We start from the raw sequence: 24,884 nt of genomic DNA on the forward strand, positions 1-24,884 counted from the left end.
ACCCTTCCTTCACGTTGAATTCTGCAAAACCTAGAAAAACTCTTGACAAAAATGAGTCTTTGTGAGAATGAAACTGGCCAGAGGGACATTCATTTGAAACTTCTCTAGGGAATTGTAATTGATGCTAAAATTGGCCGGGGGCAGCGAAACTCAGGGTAGTAAGTGTAAAAAGGAAGGGTAAAAGCATACACACAAGAACGAATTATAACAATCATAACACTTATTCTGAATTGTGATATATTGCTAATAATAAAGTGCGGAATACAGCAAACACCCAGATGGATACCACAGAAGATCAATGATTGAGATCGCCGAAGTGAGTCCATACAGGAATAAACAGTTTAAATAAACGACTCTGCGGATTTCCCACCAGATTACAAAATCTTATGGGTTGTTTATGTTGATTTTTTCGAACAAGATCGTCATAATAAGTTGAAATATAAATATGTACACCTTCTTTTTCTTCTTAGGAAGAAGTTATTTGAAAATATGATTCCATAGTTACTTTCAATAACGGTTTATTTTAGGAAAATTCGTTAGTCAGGGAATTACCAATTCAGGTGTCCTAGTGGGGTGATGTGTTAACGGTAATGAAGATGATGATAGTCCCACCTCATATCCATCAACCGGTTTGAGCTGGACGATTTATCTAAATGCTTCTTGTTTAGGTTTTAGGAGTTTAACCTAATAAATCTAACATCCAGATTATCTTGTAGTTACATGTAGCTACAGTATTCGCTTGTGTGGCTCCAACATTTACAGCTGACTTTGGTTTTTAAATCTATTACTTTATATAATACAACTATTTTAATGAAAAAATCCATCATCATTGATGAACTATATCTACTTGGGTGGGAAATAGTTATATGGAAAAAACGAAACTTAATAGCAGAAAGCCGGAACCAAATTTTTTTGTTCTATTTTGGGCCCCAAACAATCCTAAATTTATTGGAAGTCGATTGATTTTCTCTCCGCTTGGAGCATTGCATGTTAAATTTATATGGAGATTTGTATGGAAAAACCAACTTTTTTGCATTTTCCATTCTAAAAAGCTGAAAATAGCTCAAATCATAGGCTACATGACTTCAAATGGTAGGTTTTTTGATGCCTAACAAGTTGGCCGAAGACATTAAAGAGCTATGGTGTGCCAAAAAAATACTAGAGCTGTTCAAAGTTGAGTATGAACAAGATTTTCTGCATTTAAATCGGCATACTCAACTTTGAACAACTATAGGCCCTCTTAGAGACATCCTAGCTCTTTAGTGTCTTCTGCAAAGTTGTTGGCATGTAAAATACTATACTTTAACATAATGTAGTGCATTATTAGATCATTATTGAGCTCTCTAGAAAGGTAAATGCAAAAAAGTAGGTTTTCCCATATAAATTTTCATACAAATTTGAAATGCAATGCGCCAAGCGGAGACAAAACCAATCGACTTCTGGTGAGTTTAGGGTTGTTTAGGGCCCCAAAAGGAACCAAAAAAATCTTGGTTCTGGAAAATCGATCACTTTTCCCCACCCTAATATCTACTCAACTTACTTGGCAAATTTAAAGAAAATACACAATCTTCTTCGTAAGGCCGTTACAAATTTGATTTTCATTTTATGTCACACCAAAATTCTTGAAAATCTTGAATTTCCAAGAAAAAAAAAGTTCAAGCCGTTTTGTTAATATTATTGGTTCTTCGATAACGTATGTGCTAAATTTAGCAACAAACAAGTCCATTGACAGCGAGAGTGTCTTCAAAAGGTAAGTGAAATGATGAATAATTTTATTTCTTTGAGCGCAAGTTACAAACGTCGTAACTTGCATACAAATTTTTATTAAAGATATTTCATTTTTTCGCCTCGGTGTTATTTATTATTCGCACCCCATTCTTCCATTGCACAGTGTATAATTTTGCTGATTTCGTGCGCAAAATTAATAGCGTCTTCAAATATGTATTTTATTGTGCTTCTTTTAGAATGTACGATTAAAAATGGAAAATTTATTTTTCAGGGCAGTGAGACAGACAGCTAGTGTCTTCGAAAAAGTTGTGGCAAATGATTTTACTAGCAACTTTTTCGAAGGTGTCGGATTTCTATCTCTTATGTTAAAAAAGATATAAAAAGTTTTATATGCGAAGTTCACTCGAATCATAATTTCAAATATAACTTTTTTCCTTGATTACATATTTTTTACCTTGTAGAAAATTATTAACCAAACAAAAATACACATTTTTGCTAAACATTTGATCTAGCTATGATCCAAAATAAAAAAGTTATTTAACCATTAACGGTGTTTCAAGGGTTATTTTAACTTCAAATTACGCAGCCTTACGCAAAAACACGCATATAACTTCTTGATGTTCTGAAAGCACGTCTATACTACTTCCAAAGAATAGAAAATCATTTGTCTAATAGAGTCTTTTCGATTGTTTCAATGAAAAAATCTTTCGCATGAAAATTCTAACTTTGTCAAATAACTTTGTTATTTCTAAATATAGCGTTTTACAATCTTCAGCAAAAATATAAATCCAATAAAATCGCGTATTTTTTTAGAAGGTCATGAAATATAGAAAGTCATGGGAAAGAGTTATAATGAAAAATATGGACGTAAATATGTCCATACTACCCCTAAAAACATTCACATGCTAAATTTGGTTCCCTTTACTCGGTTAGTTCTCGAGATGTGCAGAAATTTGTGTTTCATTTTTTGGCACCCCTCCTTTGCGAAAGAAGAAGGGGTGTCAAAACATTATGGACATATTTTTTTACACTAAAAACATTTACCTGCCAAATTTTGTTCTATTTAGTTGATTAGTTCTCGAGATGTGCAGAAATTTGTGTTTCATTTGTATGGAACCCCTTCTTTCCAGAGAAGAAAGAGGCGTTCAACTATTATGGATATATTTGTTACCTCTTAAACCATCCACATGCCAAATTCGGTTTAATTTGCTTGGTTTGTTCTTGAGTTGCTCAGAAATTTATGTTACACTTGTATGGGACCCCTCCCTTCCAGAAAAGGGAGGTGTCTCAAAATATCATAAGAACCTTTATCGGCACCTAAAACCCCTACATACAAATTTTCACGTCGGTCGGTTCGGTAGTTTTCGAGCCAATATGGATCAGACAGACATACCGGACTGCATTTTTATATGTGGTCGGCGTGCGACCAGACCGAAACAAACGCCATTTTTTTAAAAATTGAGTTTTTAACACCAGTGGATGTTGATAATCTATCTTTCATGATAAACCGAAATCATTAGAACAGTTTATAATGGTATCATAACAAAATTTCTTTGCAGCAGTTTGCAGGAAACATACGGGGTGGTTAAACTTGGGCCGCCGATTATTCGAAATAAAGTTTTTGGCGCTTGGCTCGGTCTGGTCGCACGACGACCATGTATAGATTGCAACATTAAATTTTAGAACCTAAAGAGTGAATATACATTTATTAAATTGAAGCGTTCATGTAAATCTATTTTTACAAATAAAAGTTTGAATGAGAAAGGCTGGGTCTGACCGCTAGGTGGATTAATTTAGGTTTTTAACATAAGAGATAAAAATCCGACACCTTCGACAAAGTTGCTAGTAAAACCATTTGACACAACTTTTTCGAAGACACTAGCTGTCTATCTCACTGTCCTGAAAAAATAAATTTTCCATATCACTTCTAGGTAAATTAATCACTAAATCGTACATTCTAAAAGAAAACAGTAAAATGCATAGAAACTTTTCCGAATAAAGTATATCACTAAAATCTAATTTGAAGACGCTATTAATTTTGCGCACGAAATCAGCGAAATAAAACACTGTGCATTGCCTTACTTGGATAACCTTGGACATAAAAAGAGTTCGTAATTGGTATCAGCCTAATTTACAAGTAAAAACGTTGCAATCTGTCTACAGAACAAGTTTTAAATGTGAAACACAATGCAGCGATTTCTGGTTACCGACATCATCAATGATTATTCCAAGGTTCATATCATTTACACGTTGAATCGTCTCATCATCTTTAGTTGCATGAAATTTAACCAAATTCTTAGATAATATAAACCTTAGGTTGAAAGTGCTACAACATCAAACTGAAGTTTAGCTGTAATGAATAGAACAGTGTCATCAGTGACTAAATTTAAAACACAGAGCCAAAAAACTCACTTCATATCATTAAGGCAAATTATAAACAAAATAGGCTCTTCAACAGCTTCCTTGCGGTACATACGCAATGGAATCAAATAGCTTTAAAAAATCTATATATGAATTTAAGATCAATAAATAAAGCGCAGATAGTTTCTCCAGCCTCAGTTTTTTTCCATTTTGCTAAGATGTGGGTAACATATTAATGAGCTGAAATTTTTCGGCTTCAACCTTTCTACTGATCTTGGGGATAGAAACCACAAGTGATTCCTTTTAAACTCTAGACACGTGCCCCGTTTGCAATGATTCATTATGATCCACAAGCTTTAACTTTTATATTGACATTGTCAATTTACTCGACCTGTCCAAGAAAAGTATCATTATTCAACTCTGTAAAAGTAATAGAATGAAAAACGATAGAATCTGCAATATTGGACTGGCTGAATTATCTCTTAAGGTTTATTGACCAAGTCAGCCGTTTATTTTTACCAGATCATCACGGCTTTGATCATTCTCTAACATCATACAAATTGTCTTATGGTCTATAGTTTCACCTTTTTACAATCTGTAAAATCTGTGATCTGTAAAAGGAGGAGAGTTGTCGAAAATGAAAACAAGAGGTAAATTATTGTACGCATCTGAAATTTCCATTAACTGTGAAACCGTTCGTGTTAAAGCGTGAAAGTTAGCTAACTGCTTTAATTGATACAAACTTGGTTTAGTTAGCCAATCAGTAGTCAAATCACCTACAATGGCATTTAATTTTTTTGAATCAGTGAAACTATTCCACAAATTATCTAATATTTCTACAGTAGATTGATAACACTTGTTTTATTACCTCATAAAGTCACAGCATATTGAATAGCAATAATGTCCCAGATTTAACGATTTTCGTAAAACAAAAGGTTTGAACCCCAGGTTTAATATCTTATTAAATCACAGCACACTGGCAGCAAAAACATCCCCGCTTCAACTAGTTTCATAACAATGCTCTAAACTTCCGGGCATCTCTTATCCAATTTTCGTAAGTACGCGTCACCATGAACAGAATACTAAAAACCGGTATTTCAATTTGTCATTTTATTAACAACGTTCGTCGCTCGTCCGATGTTCTCTCGTTTCAGTACACTAGAGATGGGCTTTCCAGTTGGGCGCGAATCACGACGTTTGTTGCTTACCTTACTGTTGCAGTGTGTCCTTGCGTGCAATACGGCTGAGGTAATAGCGAATGATAGCGAAAGTTGCCTGAATGGTGATGGATTCTGCGTGCCGGATTATCTGTGTGACAACGGACGAATCATTTTATACGGCGAGGAATTAATAGACGTACGTGTGGGCGTTAATCAGCAATGCTCGCCAGGGTTAGTGTGTTGCCAAGAGGAGTCGTACAATCCCCCGCTCCAAGTGGACCTTAATCTAGTGGACAGCGATAATGAGAGTTTTTGTGAAGGAATGTGTGTACCGTCTGCTAAGTGCCCAGAGTTTAACAGTGAATCAGTTGGAAGTGTTGATTTGCGCTTCAATAGTGGAATATGTCCTTCAAATCAGATATGCTGTAGATTCGCTACTGGAGGATGCACGGATGGTGTTTGTACACCAATTGAACAGTGTGAACAAGCCGACGCTGGCATTAATCTCAGATTCAACGAACAAAATTGTCCTTTCAACCACGTTTGTTGTAAGAGTCCCTACCAAACGACAGAACAGAGTTCTACCTGCAAAGGCGAATGTGTTCCACTATTCCAGTGTAAGCAAATGTTATCAGCGAGCAGTCTGATCAACCTTAGAATTTCGGACGAATGTCCTCCTGGTCAAGTGTGCTGTGAAGATGCAGCTCCACCAGCATGCGCCGGAACATGCACGGATGGCGAGTTTTGCGCGGATTCGCCTCCGCTTGTAAATTTACGCTTTATGGATGATGCTTGCCCCGGAAACCAAATTTGCTGCTTGAATTTGAAACCAGCTCGAAATTTGTCGAAGAAATGCGACGGCGAATGTGTCTCTGCGGATCTATGTCCGGGTGCAAAACTTACTCAAAGCGATAGCATGAAGTGTCCTTCCGGTCAAGTTTGTTGCGAACTTCTTGAGGACATCAATCGATGTGAAGGAACTTGCGTCTCCCAACAAGAGTGCGATGATGTTTCATCTAAGCTGGAAATCTCTAGTCAAAAGTGCCCGAAAAATCAAGTTTGCTGTAAAAATAAGAAATCAACTCCCCATAGCTGCGATGGACAGTGCGTTGCTCTGCATAGCTGTCCTAAGATGGCACAGAGTAGCTCAATAGATTTGCGTTTTTCAAATGCTTCGTGCCCTGCAAATCAAGTTTGCTGTAACATGTCACTCGTAGTAGAATCTTGTGATGGGGTATGCATTCCCGCAGAAGACTGCGCAGATTCAAATACGTCACTAATCAACCTAAGAGCCATTTCTGGTAATTGTCCTTTGAATACGCAATGTTGTAAACATCCAGTTGCTACTTCAGAGAGAGCAATTGTAAATTGCACCTGTGTTCCATTTGAACAATGCACGGATGTTGATCTCCAAAATGCCATGATAAATTTGCGAGCTACTAGCTTCAATTGTCCACATAATCAAATTTGTTGTAAACAACCGCAGAAAACTGAATGCAAGGGTATGTGCATCCCATTTAACCAGTGCCAAACTCCAGTTCACGAAATAAATTTGAGATTCACAGATAACAGCTGCCCAAAGAATCAAATTTGCTGTACGGACACTAGAACTAGTCAGGCAATTGTTCCGCTGACAACGAGTTGCGAAGGAATCTGTGTAGTTGCGTCGCAATGCGCTAGGACCGGTTCAATTGATCTTAGATTGATGGGAGAAGGATGTCCAATAGGGCAGATCTGTTGTAGTCAACCCATAGCTCTACCAATATCCAAATGCAACGGTCGTTGTATACGGATTGAGCAATGTCCGCAGTATGATAAAGCGGCAATGATCAATTTGCGGTTTACTAGTGACGGTTGTCCTTTTGATCAAGTTTGCTGCCAGAGTTCATTACCTCCCGGAAAGTGTGACGGTGTATGCACGCCAAACGAAAACTGTGATGATAATCTGCCAGCTGATTCCATTAACTTGCGTAACTCGTATGCTTACTGTTCAGATAATCAAATTTGCTGTAAAAAACTAAAAACTTTTTTAGTTGAAGAATGTCAATGTGTTCCCGTTCAGCAATGTAGTAACCGCACAGATGCTTCGAGTGAAATAAATCTACGAAACACTTTCAATAGATGTCCAGCAGGCCAGATATGCTGTACCAATTCAGATACTCTTGGAGTAACTTCACCAAGGTCGAAAAGCACTTGCGATGGAAGGTGTGTTTTTAAGCAATACTGTCCCGAACTCGCAGAAAATCCGAACGAAATAAATCTTCGACAAAATGACGACCGCTGTCCTCGAAATCAAATTTGCTGTAGAAAACCGCAATTGTCTATTCCATCTACAGATCTGTTCACACACTCTATTCCAGGCATCTTTTTAATGCCATCAGCAGGGCCAGCATCATGGAGCTTGGAAGAAAAGTCGCAAGCAGGTTCAGATACGTGCAGCATGAACAGTGATCCGAGAACTTCTGTCCTTGAGAAACGTGACGTCCCATGGTTGGCTAGCATCTGGAGTCGACATACAATTTTGGGCATTGAAAAATCTCGATATGAATGCGTTGGTTCCTTACTTAAACCGAATTTAATACTCACTTCCGCCGATTGTTTAGCTAACCTTAAGGCTGATCAAATCTACGCTAGAATTGGAGATTTCAACCTCAAACCATTAAACACTCTTTCAAAGCGAAGGGTAATATAAAACTTGAATCAGAAATTTAGATGCGATATTGATCTTTGTTTCGTTTCAGGAGTACGCCATTGCAGCAATATCAATCCACCCGGATTATAAAGCTCAATCAGGACAGGCTAACGTTGCCGTGCTAACATTAAGTAAAAACTCGACCAGTAAAAGCAGTGTGTGTCTATCGCAGTACTCTGAGAAAGCCTCGGATTCTGACTGCTTCCTGATCGGGTGGAGTAAACTAGCGATAACGAACGATGACATCGCAAACGCTGTCCCCGAAAAGCATTTGCTCAAGTTAGAAACTGCGCAGCCAAACTGTCCGGAAGAGTTGCTCTGTACTGACCGCGTTCAGTCCGAAGTGAACTGTGACAGCTTTCAAGGAACCCCGCTGGTATGTTTCGCCCAGGGTAGTCGTAGTTGGAAACTGTTCGGGATTGCCACTGGAGCAAGTACACGGTGTGACCGATCGGCGATCCCGAACTCCTTGACCTCTATTGGTGCCTATGAAATGTGGATAAGAGAACAAATATCACCCAGTTTTATGCAAATACCAATGGTGCCAAAGCCGAATCGATTGTACCTGCCGGCACTGCCGTGATTCTAAGCCTGGGAAAAAAAATCACAAGAAGGTTGTATGCAAAGCCACGACCGCAAGGTTGAAGTAGAATACTTATACAAGAAAGATAACCTGGCTGCTTGCGTGTCAGTCATTTTTTCTAGTAAATAAACGTTGACCGTTCATTGGCAGTATTGTAATTTCTTTTTGTCTGATATTTTGAATGAAGTTCATTGGATATTTTTAAATTTTGTGCAAATGAGAAGTTGAAGTGCTGCCGAATTGTAATATGCACATTTAATACGACATCATTAAACGGGAACGGAACAAAGGCTACGGTTATGCAGAACGCGGATGCCGGCGCGATGCGATTCGCCTTACCGTGGTGAAATGTACAGCTCTTTTTAGGGCGAAGTAGAGCTATACATTTCAACAGATTTCGTCTTGCCGAATCGCATCGCGCCGTTATTTGCGTTCTGCATGATTGTAGCCAAACACTAAGCGAAGCAAACGCGTAGTAATAGTCAGAGTATGCATGTAGATGAAGATAATTAACTTTGAATTATAGCGCAAAACGAGAAAATATTAACTCTTCAAATAATCATTTGTGTTCTTCAAATTTCAGTTGTTCAATTTAATATCCGATGAAATGTTTGTTTATTATTTGATAAAGCTCTTATATAGGCGAAATGATGCATTCCCAATTTACTAGGTCCATAACTCTGCCGACCGTGCTTGGGAAAGCGCGGTATAGCGACCAATCAGAGGTCGAATTTTGTGTTTTGACAAGGCTTAAGAGTTTTCAATAGTACAATAGTTCGAATGATAGAATTGCAATCTCATGCATTTGGTAGTAATCTTGGAAAATTTTCTAATCGATTGCTGCAAAAACGAAGGAAATCCATCGAAAACAAACCGATTTATTAGCATTTGAAATTTGTCTCACTTTTTTCAGTTTTAGATTTTCATTTTACATCCCTATGTAGCCGAACTTCCTGAGAGAAGTATTCTAATTCAAAATTAAATCTTCATTAATTCATTTGTTGTCCTTATAAGGACAATTGTTCAATTTATCATTGATAGTGAGGACTAAGGCGCACGGTCAACACAATGAGAAAGGTGTTTTCACATCGAAAACTAGACACGGCTTTACTGGAGGAAGTGTTGGCAAATGCATCTACCGCTAATACCACCGCTATCATACGAAAGCGCGTCGTTTCATGTGGGGAATATCAACAACGAAAAATGACGCGCGTCTAAGCATAACCCGAACTGTTTCGCCGTGCTGCTCCCATTTACCTTTACATCGGCCTCAGGGAAGTACCGGCTGCATCTGCATCTACCGCTGAGGCTGTCACTATACTGCTATTGGTACCAAAAGCAATTAACTCTTCAAATAAGTGTGTTATTTGTTCTCAAAAGAACAATTGTTCAATTCAAAATCGGATTTACGCAATCGCATCTCTGTAATATTACCGACAATAATATTCTTCTGAACAAACTGATACAACTTTCCCATTAGGCCTCTGCCATAATAGACGCCGCTATCCGCTATCGATAGTACCCACTGCTCGCTCCCGCTGCTGCTAAGGGAGGACTGCTGTCGTCGCTGTTCAGAACTACTATGAGCGGCTTCGACTAAAACAGGCTCTTATATAGGGATGAAAATAGGAATGAATTATTTTACGTACGTGGTGGAATGATATAACTTGGAAAATATGCGTGACTTCATTCTGGTTCAGAGCGATCATTTGATAAGCTCCACCTTTTTTTTCAGTTTCTAAAGTTTTTCCTCAGTTTCGTAGCACGGATGCACAAAAATGATTTCTTGTCGAGCCGGACCGATAGCACTCTCATTGAAGCAACAAAATAACATGTTTTGTGTCGTGTTGTGCAGCTTGGTTGAAGAAAATGTTCCCGTCCCCATGTCGCATGTAAGCAGATTATTGCGTTCAGTAGACAGTAGATAGTGTATCCAGCGAATAAACACCGATGGTGCTCTCACACACGCAACGGTTTTAACCCGTATCTTATTGCGGTTTGTAACATCAAGCGATTTCGTTTGCTCGCTGTTGCGTGTTGCATCATGTTGCAACTTGGCAGCTGGGAGACGACGAAATTCTGTTTATGCTGATTGATTGAATCGACTTCATATTAGCTCTGCATAGTCGAACTAACTGCTTTTGTGAATGCGTACTAACAGGGCAGTTTATTATTCAATGTCGGTTATGCTGATCGCAGCCTTTGCGCTGCCCCTACAGTGGGGGGTTTACTAAATAAAGTGAAAATTAGACAACTACAACAGAATTTGATTGCATCCCGCACAGAATGTCTGCTTGTGTTGATGCCAGAAAATTATTAACCTTCAATTATTTTTTATTTGCCTTGAAAAAAGCATTTTGCGGTTCAAAATCGGTTGCTAATTACAACCTTTGAGCTGCCCTAACATTGGGGGATTCGAGATACACGGACAACATGCACTGTGGAAGCTATTTCACATTCAGTAAATTAGACGGGTGCGACAAATTTAAATTGCTAGGATGCAACACAGAATACTTGCTTGCGTTGACAAAAATTATCAACTTTCAATGACTTGTTTATTTGCCTTCAAAAAGGCATTTTGATTTCCAAAATTGGATTTCCTGATGGCAATCTTCATGCTGCCCCAACACGGGGGGAATAATGGCTGTCTGGCGACACACGCTGAGAAAAACCGCGCTGCTCCTGAGACGTGGTGACCAGAAGAACCAACCACAGGGCTAGTGCTGCTGCTAAGTAAGGACGACTGCTGTTGTCGCTGTACACACGCTGAGAAAAACCGCGCTGCTCCTGAGACGTGGTGACCAACCACAGAGCTAGTGCTGCTGCTAAGGAAGGACGACTGCTGTTGTCGCTGTCTAGAACTATTATGAGCGGCTCCGGCTGAAACAGGCTCTTATATAGGCCAAATAGCATGTTTTCAATTGCAAGGTATATGATCCTGTCGACCGTGCTTGGGAAGCAAGCATATAACGACCAATCAGAGGTCGAGTTTTTCGTTTTGACAAGGCTTGACTATTTTCAATAGTACAATAGTGTGAATAAAAAAATTACAATTATCTTATTTTGGGAAGAATCTTAGAAGATTTTCCAATCTATTGCTGCAAGAACGAAGGAAATCCATCGAATACTAACCGATTTATTAGCATTTGAAATTGGACATATTTTTCACTTTTTTCGGTTTTAGATTTTCATTTCACATCCCTATGTAGCCGAACTTCCTGAGAGAAGTATTCTACTTCAAAACTTGTATTGCTTCGCAATACATTTTCGACTTACAAACCCAACGAAACTTTAACTCCAATGCTCAATATAAGTAAGGCCATGAGACTCATAATAAACAACCTTGTGAAATATAAAATATTACACACCCGAGTTTGAGTTCTTTACTTTAAAAATACATTAATACATACAATTGTTACAAGAGGTACAGACAGTGCAATGATTGGCATGAGTTGTACTTAGTCTTTAACTTTCTTAATGCAGAAGAAACTGGCCAGCCTGATTTTCTTCTTTCGTTTGTTTTCTTTCCGGGCAATGCACTTCTGGCAAACTTCGACATAGTCTTGAGTACAATCGTTCGTGTTTTCTTCGACCCTCCGACCAAAGCGACAAGAACCTTGTGCTGGTAACAGCGGTGGGTAATCGGGTGAGCCCTCCGGATGAGTGGCCGAATCCGGACTGGCCTGCTCGTGCTCACTACATTCGTTCGGTTTGTCTTCTTCCGTTTCGACTAGGTGCTGTGAAGTACGTGCAAATGGGCCTCTTCTGGGGGCAGGAAAACTGTCCGCCAGTGGTTCTTCGAAACTTTCGTCGCATTGGAAACTACTGATGTTAAAAATCGCATGGACCTCAGGGCTCGTTTGGGTACTAACGGAAGCGAATATTCGGTTCAACGCAGGATTACTGTATCGTAGATAGGTGTTCAGGATCGCTTGTTTTTCTCGCTCTCTTTCCATCTCGCGCTCTCGTTGTCGTTCGTGGTCACGTTTGGAATGTTCCAGGCGCATTGATTCTATTTTTCTTTTTAAAGCTTCAATAGTAAAAACGTTGTCTTCTCTCTGCATCTCACAAAAGTTTAGGTGCCGTTTTAAGCTGTCTAACTCCCTGGTCTTCTCCTTTAGCATTGTTCTTAAATTATCCGTGTCAGTTTCATGGTCAATTTCATCAATCTGAAAAACAAAAGTTTAATTATCAATACAAATCAAAAGCTTCTGATTTTGTAATAACCTCTTCAGCTGGACAATCCATGCATGCTTCAGGCATAGATTTATGGCGTATGAGTGGCTGTCGATCCCGTTTTTTGGTCGTCTCATCTATAAACTGTTTTACTTTGCTCTTCACATGACTGTATTTCTGGCGCTTCAAAGTACTGGTTTGGATTTTCGGTGGTGCATTGTTTAGAAGATTTTCCAACGATTTTGCTTTTTTCTGACCAGTTTCTGGTTTGGTTGTAGCATTAGAGGGTACTCTCTTCGTATCCTTTACGGTGGTGGTGCGCTTGCTGGGGGTCGGACGATAATTACAAGAAGGGTTACTGGAGCCGCTTGAGCTACTGCCGTTTTCATTTTCCGTTGAGAAACTATAGTTTCCACTGGATGTGTTGGAAGCAGATGTGTGTGATGCAGCACCGGAGGAACGAGCTTCTGTGAATAGTAGTATAGTTTAGTAATTTTGGTAGTTATTATTTTTGGGCAATTTGAAATTATGCTTCGAAATATACCTATATAGTAACTCTTTGATCTTGTGAGTAAAATATTGCTACCAATAATTCAACCAGTTGTTTGAACTGAAATACATTTTTTTTTGTTAAAGAGCTAAACAACTATTTTTGAGCAGTAATGGCGCCTTCTCCATACAAATTAGAAGGCGTGATCGTGCCTTTCGCTGGGACACATTTTAACCAGAATCTTCCAACTTCGCCTTCTAACAAAAAAATAGTGGGGGGTATTTTTTATATTTTTTATCTAAAAGTGCATTTTTATTTGCTGAGACATTAGAGCGCTTTGAGCAATTTATTTATACAAAAGACAAGGTTTTTATATATGTATGTATTAGGGTGGGGAATCGTTATATGGAAAAATCGAAACATGATAGCAGGAAGCCAGAACCAAGTTTTTTTGTTCTATTCGGGGCCCCAAACAATCCTGAATTTATCGGAAGTCGATGGGTTTTGTCTTCGCTTGGCGCATTGCATTTCAAATTTGTATGGAGATTTGTATGGAAAAACAAACTTTTTTGCATTTTCCATTCTAAAGAGCTCAAAATGGCCCAAACCATAGGTTTCATGACTTCAGATGGTAGGTTTTTTGATGCCTAACAACTTGGCCGAAGACACTAAAGAGCTAGGGTGTCCCAAAAAATACTAGAGCTGTTCAAAGTTGATTATGTCGAAATTTATGTTGCAAATCATTTTTTCTGCCAACACTGCCAGTGTACCGGCGTCAATCAGATTTCCATCAGAAGTAACCTCTGAAACACGTTGTAGACTCTACCTACGCCTAGAATATTGACCTAAATTTGTTTGCTTGATCCAGTTGAGTGTATAAACTCGTTACTCGATGGGAATCCTACTGACACCGGTGCACAGTGGTCCAAGGGCAGCCAAAAACTCAATAATCAAAGTGAACCAATTCGTAGAATTATATTTTTTTATACTTCCTCAATCCTTTCGGGACATAAATCCGAAGTTTGATTGTAATCCGTTGAGTTTTGATTTTTTTACAGCATTAGGAATGGACAAACATCGTGTTTTTCTGGGATAATCACTGTATGCATTTCATAACTTGAGACCATCCTGTAGCTTAACAGGATGCACGTACATGAGTGATGCCTTCAGAATATCTGTTCACATATGTCCAAGGAATATTTCTATTGATTTTAGAAACTTTTAAACAACAAGAGGTTTGTGTATTGTGTTAAATTGTTGTCTAATAAACATATTCCAGGTTAAACATGCCTTGAAACTATAGTTGCCCATGAGAGCCCGCTATCCAATAGGTTTCATTTGAAAGGTAAATTCATAAGCTTCAAAATAGTGAAGGTTCTATTTATCGAAAACAACCGATAAATAGCTTTTCATCCAATTTAAGAGAGCAAGAACATATTTTTACACAAGTTATTCTGATTGCGTATCAAGTTCATGCGCTTCATTCAATCGTAGTAGCCAAGGAACACGTGCTTCACAAACGGCTGTTTCGAAAATAAACAACGTGGAGAACACAACGTTTAAGTGTAGCCGCTGATTCTTTTTCCTTGTGCACACAACCAAGAATCCCAAATGGATAATGGTAAGTTTAAACAATCTTTTAAGTTACTCTTAGACACCAACGTACAACGCTATTCTCAATTATTCAAATAGAAATTCGCATAAAAAGAAGAGTAATCTTTGAATAGATTCGAAGATGTTCCGGCATGAAGAAAAAGCGGGCGGTAGCACGTGCTTTTTTCAAAAGCCCGGAACACGACGCAGATTTTTCATCATTTTGGAAATGTTTCACCAAGAAGTTTAAGCAGGCTTCAGAAAAGGCTGAATACTTCGAGGTAAGGTTTAAACCGTGGCTGGAAAAAAGCATAAGACTGAAAGGGTCATGTTCGATCAACAAAGGTGAACGACCCAAAAAACCTTTCGAGAAATTCAGCATGCGAACGAAAAGAAGAAAGACTGAACATATGCGTACAATATACACTCCTGAGGAATTAACACTTGCTGCCGAAATGAGTATGCGATCAACTGGCAAAAAAGATATTGCCACTTCGATTAGGCAAGCCGTCGAAACTTTCGTAGAGGCAAAAGCAGTATCCCCAGAAAAAGCTGTAGCAACAATAGTCCAAGCCAGGTTAAGCAAGCAGGCATATCTTTTTGTACGAGAACCTGTTAAAGATACCATAAAGTGCTGCAGGCAAAGAAAGAATGCTATCCTCCTGAAGAGGCATTTGAAGTCGACAAAGTCGGAGTTCGCATTAAGTTACAGGCACTTCTAGATAAAAACACAGAGAGATTGATCTTAAGGCTTAGCGATGAAATCTATGATTATCCTAAAGCAATACTGAAATCTCTTATTTTTATCATAAAATGGGGCTGCGATGGAGCATCAGGACTCAACGAATACAAACAAATGTTCAGTAATTCAGAAAATAGAGATTCTCACGTGTTCTTAACTTCGTTAGTCCCATTACGTCTGTCAGGCAGGGAAACTGGTGCAGATATTATTTGGGATAATGAGCATCCCGGGTCACCATATTCGTGTAGGCCTATAAACATACAGTTTCGTCCGGAAACTCAACAGGTTGTTCTCATATACTACCAATTATGGCTCCAATTTTAAATAATATACATTTTTATTAGGTGATTGAGGAGGAGTACGAACGAATGAAGCAGAGATTGAAAATCTGAAGCCTTTTGATACGGTAATCGGTGGTAATAGGATTATTGTTCGGTATCAGCTCTATTTGACCATGGTTGATGGTAAGTTAACAAATGCGTTGACTGAGACAACGTCAGCATTGCGCTGTCATATTTGCAAGGCCAAATCTTAACAATTCAATTAGCTAGAGTTGATGTTGTCTTTCCCAGTCAACGAAGAGTCATTGGATTTTGGTATGTATTCACTACACGCATGGATCCGAAGCTTTGAATGTTATATACACATCGGATACCGGTTGGATTTCAAAACATGGAAGAAGACTGGAAATGAGGATCTGTTGAAAAAAGCCAAACAAAGGATTCAGGACGGTTTCCGAACTCGAGTGGGTTTGCTAATTGATAGACCCAAGCCAGGTGGTTGCGGTAATTCAAATGATGGGAACACTGCTCGTCGTTTTTTTGCAAACCCAAAAGTGAGCACAGAAATATGTGGTGTAGATGAACGACTGATAGAAAGGACAAGAAATATTTTGATAGCTGTTTCTTGCTGCAGCGAACTGAGTACTGAAGCTTTCAAAGCTTATTGCTTGGAAACAGCGGAGCTATACGTGGAGTTATATTGGTGGTATAATATGCCCACAGCTACACATAAGTTACTGATCCATGGCCACCAAATTACAGAGAAATCTATTCTTCCCGTGGGAAGGATGTCGGAAGAAGAACGGAGCCTGAAGAAGTGAAGCAATTATTTAAGCATGAGGTGAAAGAAAAGACTGACGTAGATTCAGAAGTCGAGTCATCTGAGTCAGAAACTGATGAATCACAATCTGGCTCAGAATCAGATGAATAATCTGAATTTTTTTCCGAATAATAATTTTCCTTTGTTTCAATTGTTTTCCTTTGTTGTAAATATTATTATTATACTGTAGAATGAAAAGACTAATAGCTTACATTTTGAAGTTCGTTTAACGTTTAATGCTTGAAGTATAAAAACTTACTTGAATACACCCCTACAGCATTACATTTTTAAACTGACTAGATCCAGGAAAAAAAGGGTCGCATGGCGGAGTTCGGTTTAGTTATAATAAACTGAACACCGGGGTGGGTCCAGGACTGGTCAGTAATTACCTAGACACATTATGTGGTACCAATTATCCTAACTTTATAATTCCGAATCATTTGAGTGGTCGTATGGTGAGTTTTGATCATTTAAGGGTAGTTGTAGGTATATTATGTGAATATTTTGGCACTATTTTGGTTCATATCTCCAGAACAGGTAATACGATTTCAAATTACAAACAGTAGAGTGTAAGAAGTAGGTTGGCGAATGGTTGGACACGTGTCACTTGAGATCCTATTGTGGTCATTCACCTCTGTCCAGTAACTCCTATCCCAACCTCCACGTGGTGCCAACCGGGATACGAGTAACCTTAGCGGAAATCGGGTAACCAACCCCGGTGGAAACTTTGGTCGTATGCTGACTGGGAAGGGGGAACGTACGCGGCTGTTTCCCCATGTTAGGGGCGGCGTACAACAGCGTCTGATCCGGAGCGGGCGGCTGAATCATGAAACGCGGTGTCTCGCCAGCTATATCAAAGACGGCAGCCCCGTCACGAGACTAGGTATCGCAGCCCTAGTAAGGCAGCATACTGAATATTAAATACTACGAATAATCCAGATATAAATACGGAACGGAATAATCGGCATGGACCTAGGCGAACGAAACAGGACAACGATTATTGGAAACTCGGTACTTGGAATGTAAGGATTCTACTCGAACCGGCACGCGCAAGTATCCTGGCTAGAGAGCTGCGGAAGGTGAATGTGGAGGTTGCAGCTATCCAAGAGGTGCGGTGGCCGAAATCGGGAGAACGCGAATTCCGAGCACTAGATCCTATTGCGGACACTTCATTTAAGTACCACATCTACTATAGCGGCGGCGTGAAAGCAGAAAGAGGAGTCGGTTTCGTGCTAATTGGAAAACAGATGAAGCGTGTCATTAGATGGAGGCCGATCGGTGACCGTATATGCGTGTTGAGAATTAAGGGCAAATTCTTCAACTACAGCCTAATAAATGTGTACGCACCGACCAACGAGAAACCCGATGACGAAAAGGAGGAGTTCTATGAGCTCCTGGAAAAGACATACAATGAGTGCCCAGGACACGATATAAAGATTGTCATCGGAGATGCAAGTGCACAGGTCGGGCAGGAAGACTTCTTCCGCCCCGTAACTGGTAGGGAAAGCTTCCACTCTACTACGAACGACAATGGCCTGAGGCTTGTTAATTTCGCTGCAGCTAGGAAGATGGCTATCTGCAGCACTTATTTTGCACGCCGGAACATACGTAAGCACACCTGGATGCACCCGAATGGAGAGCTTTTCTCTCAAATTGACCACGTTCTGATTGATGGACGGCACTTTTCAGACGTTACAGACGTGAGGTCGTTCAGAGGACCGAACTTTGGCTCGGATCACTATCTCGTAGTAGCCAAAATCCGCGCCCGGCTGTCCAACGTGCTGAAATCCAAGGCAACGAGGAGGATGCAGTTGAACATCCAGCGACTATCAACTGAAGGAGTGGCTGCAGAGTACTCGCAGAAAGTTGATGAACGGATTGATGAAAGAGTTGAAGGGAACCTGAATGAACAGTGGAGGCACATCCACAGTTCGATCAGCACTACAGCGCGAGGAGTGTTGGGTACAACTGCGGCAGCTGCGCCCAATGAGTGGTTTGACGCTGAGTGCCAGCGAGTGACGGAAGAGAAGAACCGCGCCAGGGGTCACATGTTGGCCACGGCTGTGACTCGTCAGAGCATGGGTAGATATCGAGATGCAAGAGCCGCTGAAAGAGACTCCATCGCCGGAAGAAACGACAGCATTGGGAGCGTATTCTTGCGGAGGCGGAAGGTTGCTTCTCCAGGCACGATGCGAGGAGCTTCTACAAAAAGGTCAACGGAATCAGGAATCGAAACGTGTCAGCCCCTGTCATGTGCAACGATAGGGAGGGAACCTGATAACCGATAAAACAGAGGTGGCCAGGCGTTGGAAGGAACACTTCAGTGTGCTGTTGAACGGTGAGGGAAACAGTGGAGTCGAAAAGAACAGGATGACTATTGAGAATGATGGTCAAGCTGTGGATCCACCATCCATGGACGAGGTGAAGAAAGCAGTGAAAGAGCTGATAAACTGCAAGGCAGCCGGGAAGGACGGCATTCCCGCCGAACTCTTCAAAGTCGGGAGCGAACAGCTGTATCGTGCCATCCATCGGATCATGCTGAGAGTGTGGTCGGATGAAGAATTGCCCTCGGACTGGTTGGAGGGTCTCATATGCCCGATCGACAAAAAAGGCCATCGCCTGGGCTGTAGCAATTATCGGGGCATAACTCTTCTCAATACCGTGTACAAAATTCTCTCCCGCATCCTGTTCCACAGACTGAGGCCGTTGCATGAGACCTTTGTTGGCGAGTACCAATGCGGTTTTCGAGGGGGACGCTCCACGACGGACCAAATGTTCACCTTGCGACAAATCCTCGATAAATTTAGAGAATTCAACTTGCAGACGCACCATCTGTTCATAGACTTCAGGGCAGCGTACGATTCAGTCGAGAGAAATGAGTTATGGCAGATTATGATTGAGCATGGCTTCCCAACAAAGCTGATTAGGCTGATTCGTGCCACCCTTGAAGGTTCTACATCAAGCGTCAGAATAGCCGGTGAGATATCGGACTCGTTCGTGACGTTAGATGGTTTGAAGCAGGGTGACGAGCTGTCGAACTAATTGTTCAATATCGCATTGGAAGGTGCTATACGGAGGGCTGGTGTGCAGAGAGGCGGCACCATCATTACGAAGTCGCACATGCTTCTCGGTTTTGCGGACGATATCGACATCTTTGATATCAACCGTAGAGCTGTGGAAGAGGCCTTCGGACCTCTCAGGAGGGAAGCTGCGAGATTGGGGCTCGTCAGAAACTCTGCCAAAACGAAATACATGGTGGCTGGCAGAGTGCGTGGTAGTCCGTCGGAGGTTGGTGCTGCGGTGGTGCTAGATGGGGAAACATTTGAAGTAGTCGACGAATTTATTTACCTGGGAACATTAGTGACATGTGACAACGAGGTTAGCCGTGAGATAAAGAGGCGGATAGCAGCCGCAAACAGGGCCTTTTACGGATTACGTAACCAGCTAAGGTCCCGCAGTCTGCAAATCCGTACTAAACTTGCACTCTATAAAACACTGATTCTTCCGGTGGCTCTCTACGGCCATGAATCAAGGACGCTGAAAGAGGCTGATCGGCGAGCTCTTGGTGTTTTTGAGCGTAGGATTTTGCGTTCAATCTTTGGCGGCAAACTAGAAAATGGTGTTTGGCGTAGACGCATGAACCATGAAGTGTACCAGGCATACAAATCGGCGGATATAGTCAAGCGGATAAAACACGGCAGGCTTCAGTGGGCTGGGCATGTAGCGAGAATGCCGGATGAGCGTCAAGCGAAGGCTATATTTAGCAGACTTCGAGGTAGACCCCGCACTCGTTGCATGTGTGCTGTCGACGAGGATGCACGCGAAATAGGTGTTAGGGGCGATTGGAGGATAGCAGCCCAAGACCGAGGAACATGGCGACGTATTCTGGATTCGGCACTGGATCGATAATCGGTCTGTCGCCTTAAAAGTAAGTAAAGTAAGTAAGTAAGAGTGTAAGAAGACTAAAATTGCGTTCGTTTGACGGTTGATGGGGCTAAATTGGTCAAGTGGTTACAGAAATATTACGAAAAGAGCATGAAAATGGACAGAAATAACAAATAATTCATCTATAAAAACCAGAAAGATTACATATATGAAGTGTACTTTATTACGGAATAAGTTTAAGGGTGTTAGAAAACCGTAATTCTTCAATTCCAATCGTTTAAAAATGAGTTTGAGGTTTTGACCGTGATTTGCTCTAGAGTGGACCACTATGCGGTGCATTGGTAATGTTGGCAGAAAACAAGATTTTCTGCATTTAAATCGACATACTCAACTTTGAACAGCTATAGCTCTTTTTAGGGACATCCTAGTTCTTCAGTGTCTTCTGCAAAGTTGTTAGGCATCTAAAATACTATACTTTAACATAATGTAGTGCATTCTTAGAGCATTATTGAGCTTTCTAGAAAGGTAAATGCTAAAAGGTGGGTTTTCCAATATAAATTTTCTTACAAATATGAAATGCAATGCGCCAAGCGGAGATAAAACCAATCGACTCACGGTAAGTTTAGGGTTGTGTGGAGCCCCAAAAGGAACCAAAAAAAACTTGGTTCTGGAAAATCGATCATTTTTCCCCACCCTAGTATGTATGTATGTTCCAGCATAACTCTCGAATGCGTGAACCGATTTCAACCAAACTTGGCATACAAGTTCTTTGTATAAAGGAGGTGGTCATAGAAATATTTGAAAGCAGGAGGGGCAACCCACAGAGGAGGAGGAGAACCCCTCAAGAAAATCAAGTTTTTTGGTAGTATTTCCATTATTCCGAAATCAACACAAACAAATGTGATCTATGCATGTTTGAAATATTCTTCCATTTAGATGCATGTGATTAAACTAAATTAAATATATTTAATACGCTGATATAAAATACTATGACCAATACACATATTTGTACAAACACTTTTAGGTCACTTTGAAACAGAACATTAGAGTTCACTTGGGAGATAAGTACACTTAAACCTTCGCTAAAAATTATTGGGAATCGGAGAAGGGCAAGTAGCAGTTGGTATCTCCGGCTGCATCAAATTTCCACCAAACTTTTTTAACTTGATAGCATCTGTAGTGGAATCAATCGATGGAATTGATCAAGTGATTGCTGAAAATTGTCTGAACGTAAACTGGTTACGAGAAAGAGCAATCCTTACAGCAAAAAAGGATGATGTGGAAAGGATCATACTTCGTATGATTCCAGGCTCAGTGAATGGATATAAGTCCATCGATACAGTTGAAGATGCTGATGAGGCCATCTATTTTCTATAGGATTTTTTAACTCATTCGACCCAGCTGAATGCCTTCGCATCGATTGTCAATCAAAGAACGATCTCCAATCATATTGCTAAGGTATCTCGACTCCCCGAAATTTTATTTATTTATTTTTAATTTATTCATCGGACTGAATGTGTCTAAATGAATGCTTAAGAAATTTTGCAACGGAACAAGGTTAGAAAAAAGCTCAAAAATATAATTAAAGCTACAATCTTAATAGGAAAGGGCGAATGTGAAACAGTTTTCACAGTTTCATGTCAAGGATACCACTTATGCCTTCAGATCTACCGTTAAATTTTAAGAGGCTTCAATTCCCGTGAGAATTGCATTTCCTATTGCTAAAAATAAACCACAGGGACAATCTATTATTCAATGTGTAGTAGATTCAGGATCACAGTGTTTTTTCCACTGTTAATTATATGTCTCTTGCTCGAGGATTGGTTCACCTGCAAATTTATTCATTTTAGCTCCTGATGGAGAAACGAAAAATGTGGTGTTTGAACAAGTTTGTAACTAAAATAGGAATAAATAATTGAAGTGATAGGTTGGTAATAATGCAATTAACTATGGAAAATTATAGAAAAACTTCTATTACAACACTTTGATGCACTAAAATGTGCCAGTTGCCGATGATTCTTGTTCTCTGGTTATTCCGGCCAGAATTCCAGCCATTTTAGTACTTTTGCAGTAGCCATGCACTACCAACAGCCACCAGCGTTACGGGTGAGACCTTGCACGAGATAACCGGTACTATTTTATCTTTCCTCCTTCAAACGGCTAGCACCTAGCGTCTGTATGTCACTGGTACGGGTTTGGATAAAAATGATAGGCCGAATTTTTTTTTAACTCAAAGTATATTTATTTATATTTTTATATGGTTACATACGGTTTACATAATAATGTTTAGCCTTTTAAGGCTCTGCATCTTTGTTTTGAGGTTTGCTGGTTATTTAATTCTATAGATTTACATTATTTGTGTAGAATTTTACAGTTCATCCTTTATGGGATTTATTTTTAATTGAAAAATAATTTTTTATAACCTACTTAACTACGAATAACTAACTTAAAATTAACTTAAAACTATGGTACCAGCTCACGAATGATCTGGTGAGGTGACCTGGCGCAGGACTCTCTGAACCTAGTCAACGATGTTGTTCTCCGATCCTCCAGCACCTGGAGATCAGCCAGGCGATGGATATCAGGATTCGTGTCCTCGGAGGGGTGTTTAGGATCATACGTAATATTTTATTCTGAACAATCTGAAGTTTAAGATGGTGGGTTTTAGCGCAGCCCTCCCAGACAGGCAAAGCGTACTCTATGACCGGTAAAATTATTTGCATGTAAACGGTAAGCTTGATGGTGAGGAAAAGAGTGGATTTCCCATTAATGAGAGAATAGAGGGATTTGGTCAGTATGTTGCACTTGGTATCAATTTTCTCTACGTGTGAGCAGAATAAAAGCTTTTGGTTCAGGGAGAGACCAAGATAGACAACCTCACTCGACCATTCGATGGGAGTGTTATTGAGATGGATTCTCACATTGGCAGGTGGAACAAGTCGAGTTGATTTTGAATGCGGGAATATAATAGCCTGGGTCTTAGCTGCAGTGATGCAGATCTTCCAGCTGTTGAAATAGTCGGACAGAACATTCAGGCCCTCCTGTAGTATACGCGTCAAGGCTCTAATCACTCGACCTTTGTAGATAATGGCAATGTCGCTTGCAAACATAGACAGGATGCCACCATCCGGAAGAGGAGGAGCATCTGAGGTAAATATTTTGAACAGGATAGGACCAAGAAGGCTACCCTGTGGAACCCTAGCATCTACGTTAAACGTATCAGTGAGAATGTTGTTGAGGAAGACCTGGAATGATCTGTTCGACAGATAATTTTTGATGATCTTTACGAGAAAGATCGGGAAGTTGAATCGCTGCAGCTTAAACACCAGGTCAACGCCTCTTGAACGCCTTTTCGATGTCCAACAATGCCATGGCAGATGTTTTACTACCGGACTTGTTCCGCCTTAGGATCTGAGTAACTCTAGTGAGCTGGTGAACGATGGTGAACGAACCCGAACTGTTCTGGAAGGAAAATGTTATTCTGGTTAACAAATTCCAGTAAGCGACCAAGAATCAACTTTCCGAACAACTTCGAGATGCACGATAATAGGCTGATGGGACTTCACTTTAGTTCACTTTAGTTAGCTTCCAGCGAGACGGAAAATAGCTGAGCTCCAGAAACTTATTGAAGATCGCTGCCAGGTGTTCAAAAAATTCTCGACTCAAATTTTTCAACTCAAGATTGAGGACCTCATCGACACCGGTGGCCTTCATGTTCTTGGTGCGCTTGATAGCAGCTAACACCTCATCAGCAGATGTTTTAGATTCATCGGGAATGATTGATGGAAGATCGACGACTCTAGTTATTACTTCCTGGACGGAATGCTCGTGCGGGCTAACTATTCCATGCCCCAAATTGTGAGAGTTGACAAAATGCTGACCAAGTGCATTGGATTTTTCAGATGCTGATAATAGGAAATGACCGGGGGTTGGTGTTGGGGGTGATAGAGTGGGAATAGATCTCGGTTTGAATTTCAAAATTTTGGTAAGTCTTCAAAACGGCTTTCCACGGACTGGGAGGGAACGAAGATGTTGAGAAAAATGTTCGTTTCTTGAATCCACCAACCTGGCTTTGATGATTTTGTTGAGACGATTGATATTGGTCTTCAGGTAAGGTAGGCCAGAGCGCTGGTACTGTCGTCTTATAGTGTTACGGAATTGGATACATCGTTTGGTTGTGTTGTCTAGGTCCAGAGAGTTACTCACCAGACTGGAAGCCGGCACATGTAGATCCAGGGCCAGGGATAATGCCTCATCGATGGACTGAAGACACTGGTCGATGTTTTCTGAGGACTCGAGCTGGACGCTGTAGTCAATTGCGTTGTCCACACATCGCTGGAACCGCGCTCAATCGACTCGATGGTAGTTACGCC

At 40.4% G+C, this 24,884-nt stretch overlaps 2 protein-coding genes across 2 annotated transcripts in view; one reads left to right on the forward strand and one right to left on the reverse strand.

Annotated features, from left to right (window-relative positions):
• Nucleotides 1-5,243: 5,243 nt before the first annotated feature.
• Nucleotides 5,244-8,682, forward strand: LOC129720999 (atrial natriuretic peptide-converting enzyme-like). Its single transcript, XM_055673017.1, has 2 exons — nt 5,244-7,932; nt 7,991-8,682. Exons 1-2 carry the CDS (start codon nt 5,254-5,256, stop codon nt 8,522-8,524), a joined length of 3,213 nt encoding a protein of 1,070 aa, XP_055528992.1. The 5' UTR covers nt 5,244-5,253; the 3' UTR covers nt 8,525-8,682.
• Nucleotides 8,683-11,877: 3,195 nt separating this feature from the next.
• The window catches only part of LOC129721000 (uncharacterized), a 29,608-nt gene continuing 16,601 nt past the window's right edge, over nt 11,878-24,884 (reverse strand). The window contains exons 2-3 of the mRNA XM_055673018.1: nt 12,752-13,167; nt 11,878-12,693 (exon numbers count right to left, since the gene is read on the reverse strand). Of these exons, the coding sequence (XP_055528993.1) occupies nt 11,983-12,693; nt 12,752-13,167 (1,127 nt within the window). The 3' untranslated portion in view covers nt 11,878-11,982. The remainder of the gene's footprint in view (nt 12,694-12,751; nt 13,168-24,884) is intronic.

This window comes from Wyeomyia smithii, chromosome 2, assembly GCF_029784165.1.
Source record: "Wyeomyia smithii strain HCP4-BCI-WySm-NY-G18 chromosome 2, ASM2978416v1, whole genome shotgun sequence".
Taxonomy (NCBI): domain Eukaryota; kingdom Metazoa; phylum Arthropoda; class Insecta; order Diptera; family Culicidae; genus Wyeomyia; species Wyeomyia smithii.